This window comes from Oncorhynchus keta, chromosome 17 (genome assembly GCF_023373465.1).
Source record: "Oncorhynchus keta strain PuntledgeMale-10-30-2019 chromosome 17, Oket_V2, whole genome shotgun sequence".
Classification (NCBI taxonomy): Eukaryota; Metazoa; Chordata; class Actinopteri; order Salmoniformes; family Salmonidae; genus Oncorhynchus; species Oncorhynchus keta.
Window position 1 is genome coordinate 53135672 of NC_068437.1, and position 12500 is coordinate 53148171.

The following is a 12500-nucleotide window of genomic DNA, read 5'->3' on the forward strand; positions in this document are numbered from 1 at the left end:
TCTCTCTTTTCCCTCTCTCTCTTTCTTTCCCTCTCTCTCTCTCTCTCTCTCTCTGTCTCTCTCTCTCTCTCTCTCTCTCTCTCTCTCTCTCTCTCTCTCTCTCTCTGTCTCTCTCTCTCTCTCTCTCTCTCTCTCTCTCTCTCTCTCTCTCTCTCTCTCTCTCTCTCTCCAATAAACAGCTTTATTGGCATGGGAAACATATGTTAAATTGCCATAGCAAGTGAAGTAGATAATAAACAAAAGTGAAATAAAAAAATAAACAGTAAACACTCACAAAAGCTCCAAAAGAATAAAGACATTCCAAGTGTCATATAATATATATATATATATAGTGTTGTGGTTTAAGTAGAAAAGGGAAAATAGATAAACATAAATATGGGTTGTATTTTCAATGGTGTTTGTTCTTCACTGGTTGACCTTTTCTTGTGGCAACAGGTCACACTGCTGCTGTGATGTAACACTGTGGTATTTCACCCAATAGATATGTGAATTTATCAAAATTGTTCCCACCTCATTTTGTCTCTCTCTCTCTCTTCTCCAGGACGGTGAGTAAGAGGGGGACGTGATTGAAGGACAGACTGATGATGGTTTGGTCTGTGTGGTCGTCTCATACAACTTGTATCGTCTTATCCAATCCCTGCCAAGGACTGTTATCTTCTTGACCAATCCCTGTCCAGGACAGTTATCCTCTTGACCAATCACTGTCCAGGACTGTTATCCTCTCGACCAATACATTTTGAGGAGTTTTATCCTGGTATAAATCACAGAGGTGAGGCATCCTCTAATGGACTCACTGTTATCCCCTTATTCATGACCACGACCTTCTACCTCTGAATCACACACACACACACACACACACACACACACACACACACACACACACACACACACACACACACACACACACACACACACACACACACACACACACACACACACACGATTACACGTACAGCACCGAGGCAGAACTGAGCGATTTCCACTAGATGGGCCAGCTATATCATAAACATTCCTGAAAACACAAATGTGTTTTTTGGTCTTCATTTCAAAGGTTATGTTTAGGCATCAGGGTTAGTTCGCAGTGAAGTCAAGGTTAGGGTTACTTTTAAAATTGTATGATTTTGTGGTTGTGCCAGCTGGTGACAAACTCTGCAGAGATTCATGACAATAAATGCCAGCCTGCCACGAATACACAAATACACAAATAAATGACACTAATATGTGAATGTATGTTTTTGATTGGCTGAAAACCGCTGTTTGGAGAAAAATCTGAAATGGAGGAACATCAGATTTTTTTGAGATTTTTTTAGTGAGTGCGACGGACTGAACAATTGGACTAAAGGAGTTACTGTATATTTTCTTCAACCGAGGATTTGGTTTCCACAGTCTACCGTTAGATTCCACAGTCTACCATTGGATTCCACAGTCTACCGTTAGATTCCACAGTCTACCATTGGATTCCACAGTCTACCGTTAGATTCCACAGTCTACCATTGGATTCCACAGTCTACCGTTAGATTCCACAGTCTACCGTTGGATTCCACAGTCTACCGTTAGATTCCACAGTCTACCGTTGGATTCCACAGTCTACCGTTGGATTCCACAGTCTACCGTTGGATTCCACAGTCTACCGTTGGATTCCACAGTCTACCGTTGGATTCCACAGTCTACCGTTGGATTCCACAGTCTACCGTTGGATTCCACAGTCTACCGTTGGATTCTACAGTCTACCGTTAGATTCCACAGTCTACCGTTGGATTCTACAGTCTACCGTTGGATTCTACAGTCTACCGTTAGATTCCACAGTCTACCGTTGGATTCCACAGTCTACCGTTGGATTCCACAGTCTACCGTTGGATTCTACAGTCTACCATTGGATTCCACAGTCTACCGTTGGATTCCACAGTCTACCGTTGGATTCCACAGTCTACCGTTGGATTCCACAGTCTACCGTTAGATTCCACAGTCTACCGTTGGATTCCACAGTCTACCGTTGGATTCCACAGTCTACCGTTGGATTCCACAGTCTACCGTTGGATTCCACAGTCTACCGTTGGATTCCACAGTCTACTGTTGGATTCCACAGTCTACCATTGGATTCCACAGTCTACCGTTGGATTCCACAGTCTACCGTTGGATTCTACAGTCTACCATTGGATTCCACAGTCTACCGTTGGATTCCACAGTCTACCGTTGGATTCTAAAGGATTTGTAAATTCAGTTGCATTCAATTATTTTGACTTGATAGGCCGGCATTCAGTGAATTCAGACCCACTGTAGAGGAAGAGGAAGCATCTTTGTCTTGTTTTTTTTGTGCAGCGGCCTCTGTAGCCGTGGCTGTGGCTTCTGTCACGCGTGGGAATAATACCGTGGGTTCAGGAACAGGAGATCCAGAGGCTCCGAGAGTTTGTCTGTGATCCAGTCATCAACGCTCCCACCATCACAAAAACAACGCTATAGAGATACAGACTGGGTTTATTTCACTTGCTTTGCCAATGTATATTTCCCATGCCAATAAAGCCCCATTGAATTGAATAGAGAGAGAGAGAGAGAGAGAGAGAGAGAGAGAGAGAGAGAGAGAGAGAGAGAGAGATATCCAGGTGTGTTCTCTTCCCTCCCTCTCTGCAGTACTGGACATCCTCGTCGTGATATTCTATAGACACCCAAATATTCTAGTCATTAACGACTGGATGAAGCCCACAGGCAACTAGCAGTCCTGTCCAATCCGCCAGTCCAATAGTTGCTTGCGTTGCATTTAGTGGTTCATTGGTGGAAGAGAGGAGCATTGCTGGTGGCAGGACAGAGAGGTGCTTCTCTGGCCTGGCAGCCTCCCTGGGTGCGTAGCAGCCTCCCTGGGTGCATAGCAGCCTCCCTGGGTGCATAGCAGCCTCCCTGGAAACATAGCAGCCTCCCTGGGTGCATAGCAGCTTCCCTGGAAACATAGCAGCCTCCCTGGGTGCATAGCAGCCTCCCTGGAAGCATAGCAGCCTCCCTGGGTGCATAGCAGCTTCCCTGGAAACATAACAGCCTCCATGGTAGAATAGCAGCTTCCTGGAAACATAGTAGCCTCCTGGCTGCATAGCAGCTTCCCTGGAAGCATAGCAGCCTCCTGGGTGCATAGCAGCTTCCTGGAAGCATAGCAGTCTCCCTGGGTGCATAGCAGCTTCCCTGGAAACATAGCAGCCTCCCTGGGTGCATAGCAGCTTCCCTGGAAACATAGCAGCCTCCCTGGGTGCATAGCAGCCTCCCTGGGTGCATAGCAGCCTCCCCAGGTGCATAGCAGCCTCCCTGGGTGCATAGCAGCCTCCCTGGGTGCATAGCAGCCTCCCTGGGTGCATAGCAGCTGCCCTGGAAACATAGCAGCCTCCCTGGGTGCATAGCAGCTTCCCCGGGTGCATAGCAGCTTCCCTGGAAACATAGCAGCCTCCCTGGGTGCATAGCAGCCTCCCTGGAAGCATAGCAGCCTCCCTGGGTGCATAGCAGCTTCCCTGGAAACATAGCAGCCTCCCTGGGTACATAGCAGCCTCCCTGGGTGCATAGCAGCCTCCCTGGGTGCATAGCAGCCTCCCCGGGTGCATAGCAGCTTCCCTGGGTGCATAGCAGCCTCCCTGGGTGCATAGCAGCCTCCCTGGGTGCATAGCAGCTTCCCTGGAAACATAGCAGCCTCCCTGGGTGCATAGCAGCCTCCCTGGGTGCATAGCAGCTTCCCTGGAAACATAGCAGCCTCCCTGGTTGCATAGCAGCTCCCTGGGTGCATAGCAGCCTCCTTGGAAATATAGCAGCCTCCCTGGGTGCATAGCAGCCTCCCTGGGTGCATAGCAGCTTCCCTGGGTGTATAGCAGACTCCCTGGGTGCATAGCATCTTCCCTGGGTGCATAGCAGCCTCCCTGGGTGCATAGCAGCTTCCCTGGAAACATAGCAGCCTCCCTGGGTGCATAGCAGACTCCCTGGGTGGGTGAAGAGGAGAGGAGCAGTGTTAGTAGAAGATCCTTGTTCTCAGGACGATAGCTCAGAGCGTCTTGATTGGTAGGCTTAGAGAGGATCCTTCTTCTGTGGTGATCTCATGGTGACATTATACCTGAATCGGATGCCTGTCTGTGTGGGTCTAGCTGGGGAGCTCCCTGACTACGGAGCCTTGCTGGGGCTCAGATAGAGCTGGAGAGAAGGGTGAGTAAACTCTGGGACTGGGGCTGCATGAGGTTGTCAGCTCTCTGGACTGTATTGCTACTACTAACCCTCATCTTTCATGTGGAACAGCTACAGCATTGTAGAATTAAATCCATTTAGATTCGTTAAAAAGTTAGACTGTTCCAACATTGGTGGGCATTTTAATTTGGAACTGTATACGAACAGTACACAAAGAAAGAACAGACATGTCAATGTATTATATAATGTTCACCGCGGACAACATTGTCAATAAATCAATGCATAATGACGCCCTCTGATTAGAATTCACATAACAACTCAATGTGTTAATGAGAATTACCCAATAATGTTGTATATTAACCTACTGTTCATTGGTGTATTACACCCACCAGCAGCCCCCGTTAAAGCCCTGGAGGTCACCCTCATAGAAATAGGAATTAGAATACTAGAAGGGACAGGAACCTTCTTATGATGGGATAAAAGGTCAGACATTTTGGTCCGGGAGTTGGTCGACCATGATTTGCCAGTGCTGTGATAAGATAACGTGTAAAACAATGAATGTGAAGAATATCCCTACATTGTATGTTTGTTAGATAGCTAGCCAGTTAGTTTTATTAAAGGGATGATCCCATGCATTTTTTCAAATTAACTGCCAATATGCCAACATTCCATTCAAAGAGTCAATACACTGTCTCTAATCTGTAGATAGACTTAGACAAATCTGTAGATAGACTTAGACAAATCTGTAGATAGACTTAGACAAATCTGTAGATAGACTTAGACAAATCTGTAGATAGACTTAGACAAGTTGTAAACGCAACAAGTGCGAAGACTGTATCATATACTGGCTCCTGAGTGGTGCAGCCGTCAAAGGCACTTCATCTCAGTGCTAGAGGCGTCACTACAGACCCTGGTTCGATCCCTGACTGGCTCAGCGTTTGGCCGGGATAGACTTGCCTAGTAAATATTGTATCAATATAATAGCACTCTCAGCTTTATAATATTACATGTTTTACATATGTGGTCTGTTTACATACACTACATGACCAAAAGTATCTGTACAAACTGCTCGTCGAATATCTCACTCCTAAATCTATAACATGTTTCTGGGAAGGCTTTCCACTAGATGTTGGAACATTGCTGCAGGGACTTGCTTCCATTCAGCCACAAGAGCATTAGTGAGATCGGGCACTGATGTTAGTTCCTGTACATCCCAAAGGTGTTCGATGGGGTTAAGGTCAGGGCTCTGTGCAGGCCAGTCAAGCTCTTCCACACCGATCTCAACAAATCATTTCTGTTTGGACTTTGCTTTGTGCACAGGGGCATTGTCATGCTTAAACAGAAAAGGTCCTTCACGAAACTGTTGCCACAAAGTCGGAACCACAGAATTGTCTAAAATGTCATTGTATGCTGTAGCGTTAAGATTTCCCTTCACTTTAACTAAGGCGCCTAGCCCGAACCATGAAAAATCAGCCCCAGACCATTATTCCTCCTCCAACAAACGTTACAGTTGGCACTATGCATTCAGACAGGTAGCGTCCTCCTGGCACCTGCCAAACCCAGATTTGTCCGTAGGACTGCCAGATGGTGAAACGTGATTCATCACTCCAGAGAATTAGTTTCCACTGCCACAGAGTCTAATGGCAGCGAGCTTTATATCACTCCAGACGACACTTGGTAAGGCGCATCTAGGCTTGTGTGTGGCTCCTCAGCCATGGAAACCCATTTCATGAAGCTCACGACGAACAGTTCTTGAGCTGACGTTGCTTCCAGAGGCAGTTTGGAACTCGGTAAAGAATGCTCTAACCGAGGACAATTTTTATGTGCTAGGCGCTTCAACACTCGGCGGTCCCATTCTGAGCTTGTGTGGCCTACCACTTCGCAGCTGAGCCGTTGTTGCTCCTAGACGTTTCCACTTCACGATGACAGCACTACAGTTGACCTGGGCAGCTCTAGCAGGGATTTTTTTTTGACAAACTACTTGTTGGAAAGGAGGCATCCTATGACAGTGCCACGTTGAAAGTCACTAAGCTCTTCAGTAAGGCCATTCTACTGTCTATGGATATTGCATGGCTGCGTGCTCGATTTTATACACCTGTCAGCAACGTGTGTGGCTGAAATAGCCGAAGTCACTAATCTGAAGGGGTGTCCACAAACTTTTGTATATAGTGTATATTTTAGAGGCCATTTTTTACAGAAAATTGGTATAAAACCTTACATTTTTCAAATTAAAAATGTGTCATTCAGCAGATGCTCTTATCCAGAGCAACTTAGTTAGTGTATTCATCTTAAGATATCTAGATGGAACAACCACATATTACAGATATGAAAGTACATTTTCTTCAATAAAGTAGCTGTCACTCAGAGCTAAAAGGGGGAGAGGCGGTCAGTTATTTATATTATTTTTATATTTATGATTACATGACTATTTTATGTTGACAATAATTATATTACATGTAATTCTCAGACTGCCGTAAGCCACTGCTATTGTTATTACCAGCTCCCCTGCTGATGCTATTGTGAAGTCTCTGAAAATAAATGAGCTTTTTCTGCCTGGTGCTCCAGGCTTTATCTTTCAGAACCTGAAGTCGGATTGAGCCTGAAGCAGGAGGAAAAACCTGTTTGAAGGAAAATCACTATTATGTCCATTACATCCTTCAGATGTCACCCTATTCCCTGTGTATTGCATTACCCCATAGGGGTGTCACAGTGTAGACGGCCTTGACATCAGTAGAATAGACTGTAGTTGCTTGCCAATGTGGTCCTCTGTAGCTCAGTTGGTAGAACGCGGGTCCTCTGTTGCTCAGTTGGTAGCGCGGGCGCAGTTGGTAGGGTCCTCTGTAGCTCAGTTGGTAGAGCATGGTCCTCTGTAGCTCAGTTGGTAGAGCACGGGTCCTCTGTAGCTCAGTTGGTAGAGCACGGGTCCTCTGTAGCTCAGTTGGTAGAGCATGGTCCTCTGTAGCTCAGTTGGTAGTGCATGGTCCTCTGTAGCTCAGTTGGTAGAGCATGGTCCTCTGTAGCTCAGTTGGTAGAGCACGGGTCCTCTGTAGCTCAGTTGGTAGAGCACGGGTCCTCTGTAGCTCAGTTGGTAGAGCACGGGTCCTCTGTAGCTCAGTTGGTAGAGCATGGTCCTCTGTAGCTCAGTTGGTAGAGCACGGGTCCTCTGTAGCTCAGTTGGTAGAGCATGGTCCTCTGTAGCTCAGTTGGTAGAGCACGGGTCCTCTGTAGCTCAGTTGGTAGAGCACGGGTCCTCTGTAGCTCAGTTGGTAGAGCATGGTCCTCTGTAGCTCAGTTGGTAGAGCACGGGTCCTCTGTAGCTCAGTTGGTAGAGCATGGTCCTCTGTAGCTCAGTTGGTAGAGCACTGGTCCTCTGTAGCTCAGTTGGTAGAGCATGGTCCTCTGTAGCTCAGTTGGTAGAGCACGGGTCCTCTGTAGCTCAGTTGGTAGAGCGCGGGTCCTCTGTAGCTCAGTTGGTAGAGCACGGGTCCTCTGTAGCTTAGTTGGTAGAGCATGGTCCTCTGTAGCTCAGTTGGTAGAGCACGGGTCCTCTGTAGCTCAGTTGGTAGAGCGCAGGTCCTCTGTAGAGCAGTTGGTAGAGCGCGGGTCCTCTGTAGAGCAGTTGGTAGAGCGCGGGTCCTCTGTAGCTCAGTTGGTAGAGCATGGTCCTCTGTAGCTCAGTTGGTAGTGCATGGTCCTCTGTAGCTCAGTTGGTAGAGCACGGGTCCTCTGTAGCTCAGTTGGTAGAGCGCGGGTCCTCTGTAGCTCAGTTGGTAGAGCGTGGGTCCTCTGTAGCTCAGTTGGTAGAGCATGGTCCTCTGTCGCTCAATTGGTAGAGCATGGTCCTCTGTAGCTCAGTTGGTAGAGCACGGGTCCTCTGTAGCTCAGTTGGTAGAGCGCGGGTCCTCTGTAGCTTAGTTGGTAGAGCATGGTCCTCTGTAGCTCAGTTGGTAGAGCACGGGTCCTCTGTTGCTCAGTTGGTAGAGCGCGGGTCCTCTGTAGAGCAGTTGGTAGAGCACGGGTCCTCTGTAGAGCAGTTGGTAGAGCACGGGTCCTCTGTAGCTCAGTTGGTAGAGCGCAGATCCTCTGTAGCTCAGTTGGTAGAGCACAGGTCCTCTGTAGCTCAGTTGGTAGAGCATGGTCCTCTGTAGCTCAGTTGGTAGAGCGCGGGTCCTCTGTAGCTCAATTGGTAGAGCATGGTCCTCTGTATAGCTCAGTTGGTAGAGCATGGTCCTCTGTAGCTCAGTTGGTAGAGCACGGGTCCTCTGTAGCTCAGTTGGTAGAGCATGGTCCTTTGTAGCTCAGTTGGTAGAGCACGGGTCCTCTGTAGCTCAGTTGGTAGAGCATGGTCCTCTGTAGCTCAGTTGGTAGAGCATGGTCCTCTGTAGCTTAGTTGGTAGAGCACGGGTCCTCTGTAGCTTAGTTGGTAGAGCATGGTCCTCTGTAGCTTAGTTGATAGAGCACGGGTCCTCTGTAGCTCAGTTGGTAGAGCATGGTCCTCTGTAGCTCAGTTGGTAGAGCACGGGTCCTCTGTAGCTCAGTTGGTAGAGCATGGTCCTCTGTAGCTCAGTTGGTAGAGCAATGGTCCTCTGTAGCTCAGTTGGTAGAGCACGGGTCCTCTGTAGCTCAGTTGGTAGAGCATGGTCCTCTGTAGCTCAGTTGGTAGAGCACGGGTCCTCTGTAGCTCAGTTGGTAGAGCACGGGTCCTCTGTAGCTCAGTTGGTAGAGCACAGGTCCTCTGTAGCTCAGTTGGTAGAGCATGGTCCTCTGTTGCTCAGTTGGTAGAGCATTTTTAAAAATAAATATTTTACCTTTATTTAACTAGGCAAGTCAGTTAAGAACAAATTCTTATTTTCAATGACGGCCTAGGAACAGTGGGTTAACTGCCTGTTCAGGGGCAGAATGACAGATTTGTACCTTGTCAGCTCGGGGATTTGAACTTGCAACCTTCCGGTTACTAGTCCAACGCTCTAACCACTAGGTTACCCTGCCACCCTGAGCATGGTGCTTGCGATGCCTGGACAGTTGATTCTCTTCCCGGGACTATGCGCATGGGCTCCCGAGTGGTATAGCGGTCTAAGGCACTGCATCTCAGTGCTAGAGGTGTCAGTACAGACTCTGGTTCGATTCCAGGCTGTATCACCACTGGCTGTGATTGGGAGCCCCATAGGGCGGCGCACATTTGGCCCAGCGTCGTCCAGGTTGGGCCGGGGTAGGCCGTCATTGTAAATAAAATGTGTTCTTTAACTGACTTGCCTAGTTAACTAAAGGTTAAATACCACACTGGCCCATGTTGACTCCAATGCTTCCCACAGTTGTGTCAAGTTGGCTGGATGACCTTTGGGTGGTGGACCATTCTTGATTGTTGAAAAAATACAAATAATATTTCCTGAGCTTCCTTATGTCTTCTAGATATAGGACAGCTACTTCAAAACTTCATTCCTTACGAGATATTATTTATTTTTTTGCCATTCATGAATCTATTATTCAATGCGTTTCTCTGGGCTATAGTAGTAAAGGCCAAATTCTATATTTTATCAAATAATAATATATATATATATTTTTAACTTTATACCTTAAGGGGTCCAAACATTCCAAAACAAATAGAGAAATGACCCATAGTACAAAAGTCTTAAAACACTTATATATGTCAGCTTAGAGCCTCCTCATACCAATGGCTAACCCATCTCCTCCCCTTCATCTCCACTTATGAAGAGGATATATCAAGTGACATCAATAAGGGATCTGAACTTTCACCTGGATTGACCTGGTCAGTCTGTCATGGTAAGAGCAGGTGTTCCTAATGTTTTGTGTACTCAGTGTATTTCATTATCAATGCTCTACACAAACTAGAACTATATTCTGCTTTCTGGCACGCTCTCAGCATTTTTGTGAGCATTTTTTGGTCCAACGCTCTTACCACTAGGCTATCCTGCCGCCCCAATGAGGCCCCACTGGTCCAACGCTCTTACCACTAGGCTACCCTGCCGCCCCAATGAGGCCCCACTGGTCCAACGCTCTTACCACTAGGCTACCCTGCCGCCCCGATGAGGCCCCACTGGTCCAACGCTCTTACCACTAGGCTACCCTGCCATGTTGACCCCAATGAGGCCCCGCTGGTCCAAACGCTTTGGGTGGTACCACTGAGGCTATCCTGCCGCTTCCCCATATATGAGGCCCCACTCATTCCAACGCTCTTACCACATAGGCTATCCTGCCGCCCCAATGAGGCCCCGCTGGTCAACGCTCTTACCACTGGGCTATCCTGCCGCCCCAATGAGGCCCAGCTGGTATAAACGCTCTTACCACTAGGCTACCCTGCCGCCCCAATGAGGCCCCGCTGGATATCCAACGCTCTTACCACTAGGCTATCCTGCCGCCCAATGAGGCCCCACTGGTCCAACGCTCTACCACTAGGCTATCCTGCTTTCTGGCCCCAGCATGAGGCCCCGCTGGTCCAACGCTCTTACCACTAGGCTATCCTGCCGCCCCAATGAGGCCCCACTGGTCCAACGCTCTTACCACTAGGCTATCCTGCCGCCCCAATGAGGCCCCACTGGTCCAACGCTCTTACCACTAGGCTATCCTGCCGCCCCAATGAGGCCCCGCTGGTCCAACGCTCTTACCACTAGGCTACCCTGCCGCCCCAATGAGGCCCCACTGGTCCAACGCTCTTACCACTAGGCTACCCTGCCGCCCCAATGAGGCCCCGCTGGTCCAACGCTCTTACCACTAGGCTACCCTGCCGCCCCAATGAGGCCCCACTGGTCCAACGCTCTTACCACTAGGCTACCCTGCCGCCCCAATGAGGCCCCGCTGGTCCAACGCTCTTACCACTAGGCTACCCTGCCGACCCAATGAGGCCCCGCTGGTCCAACGCTCTTACCACTAGGCTACCCTGCCGCCCCAATGAGAAAATGTTTCCTTATTATTTGATTTCACTCATAAAATGATTTATTCATTCTGTGTAATAGAATCGGATGTCCCAGTTGCAAGGAAGCCGTGTTTGAGATTCAGATGAGCTTCTGTAAGGTGTACCTTCTAATCAAAACCCTTACTCCTCCTCTCCTCACAAACACTCCCTCTTTCACTTTCTTTCTTCCTCTCTATATCCCACTCGTTCACTCCTTCCCCTTTCCTCTAATTCTCTCTCCCCCTCTCCCTCCCCCTCTCTCTCTATCAATCTCTCTATCCCTCTCTCTCCCCCTCTCCCTCCCCCTCTCTCTCTATCCCTCTCTCTCCCCCTCTCCCCCCCCCCCTCCCCCCTCTACAGGATAATGCATATCCTTCCCCCTCTGGAGAGAGAAGAAGGCACCATGAGCAACGTCACTGTCACCGACAACGCAGCCGAGCCCATCAGCAGAACCAGTGCTCCAGCCACGCCCTACCCATACCCCTACCCCATCTCCTTCCAGGTACACCTACAGCGTATGTCTGTCTGAAGTAGGTCATGAGATATGTGCCGTATTTACGTGATATCTGGATAGTTTACCAGATTACACCTGGAATAAAATCATGATCTTTGGAGAAATGTTTATTTAAGAAAGATTTTTAACAGTAATTCCTGTATTGTTGCCAGACAAATTCCTATACGGGGCTATAAAGTATTTATTAATTCATTCACTCAGGTGTCCCTGACCGGCTTCCTGATGCTGGAGATCGTGCTGGGCCTGAGCTCCAACCTCACCGTGCTGGCCCTGTACTGCATGAAGTCCAACCTGATCTCTTCGGTCTCCAACATCGTCACCATGAACCTTCACGTCCTGGATGTGTTGGTGTGTGTCTGCTGCATCCCACTGACCATGGTGGTGTTGTTGTTGTCTCTGGAGGGGGATACAGCCTTGGTTTGTTGCTTCCACGAGGCCTGCGTGTCGTTCGCTAGTGTCGGCACGGCAGCCAACGTACTCGCCATTACCCTGGACCGGTACGACATCTCTGTGAAACCGGCGAATAGAGTCCTAACGATGGGCCGAGCCCTGGCTCTGCTGGCCACCATTTGGGTGCTGTCATTCCTCAGTTTCCTGGTGCCTTTCATGGAGGTGGGGTTCTTCGCCCCAGGCCAGTCGGAGCTGAACCAGACTCTAGCGGATGTAGTCACAGTGGCCCACACCAACCAATACTACACAGAGTTAGGACTCTACTATCACCTACTGGTCCAGATCCCCATCTTCTTCTTCACTGCTGTTGTGATGCTCGTCACCTATTCCAAGATCCTCCAGGCGCTCAACATCCGCATTGGGACACGCTTTCACACAGCGTCGCAGAAGAAGAAGGCCAGGAGGAAAAAAGGTCCCTCCATGACGGCTATGACGTCACAGGCCACGGACGGGGCCATGGAGCCATCTGAGCCCAGCGGC

The 12500-nt window shown here is 48.8% G+C and overlaps 1 protein-coding gene across 1 annotated transcript in view; it reads left to right on the forward strand.

The window, feature by feature from the left end:
- LOC118376853 (G-protein coupled receptor 22-like) overlaps positions 1-12500 on the forward strand; it is a 25958-nt gene that overhangs the window by 10325 nt on the left and 3133 nt on the right. Inside the window, exons 2-4 of the mRNA XM_052466552.1 lie at positions 542-769; positions 11417-11558; positions 11772-12500. The exon at positions 11772-12500 is cut by the window's right edge and continues 300 nt beyond it. Of these exons, the coding sequence (XP_052322512.1) occupies positions 11421-11558; positions 11772-12500 (867 nt within the window). The 5' untranslated portion in view covers positions 542-769; positions 11417-11420. The remainder of the gene's footprint in view (positions 1-541; positions 770-11416; positions 11559-11771) is intronic.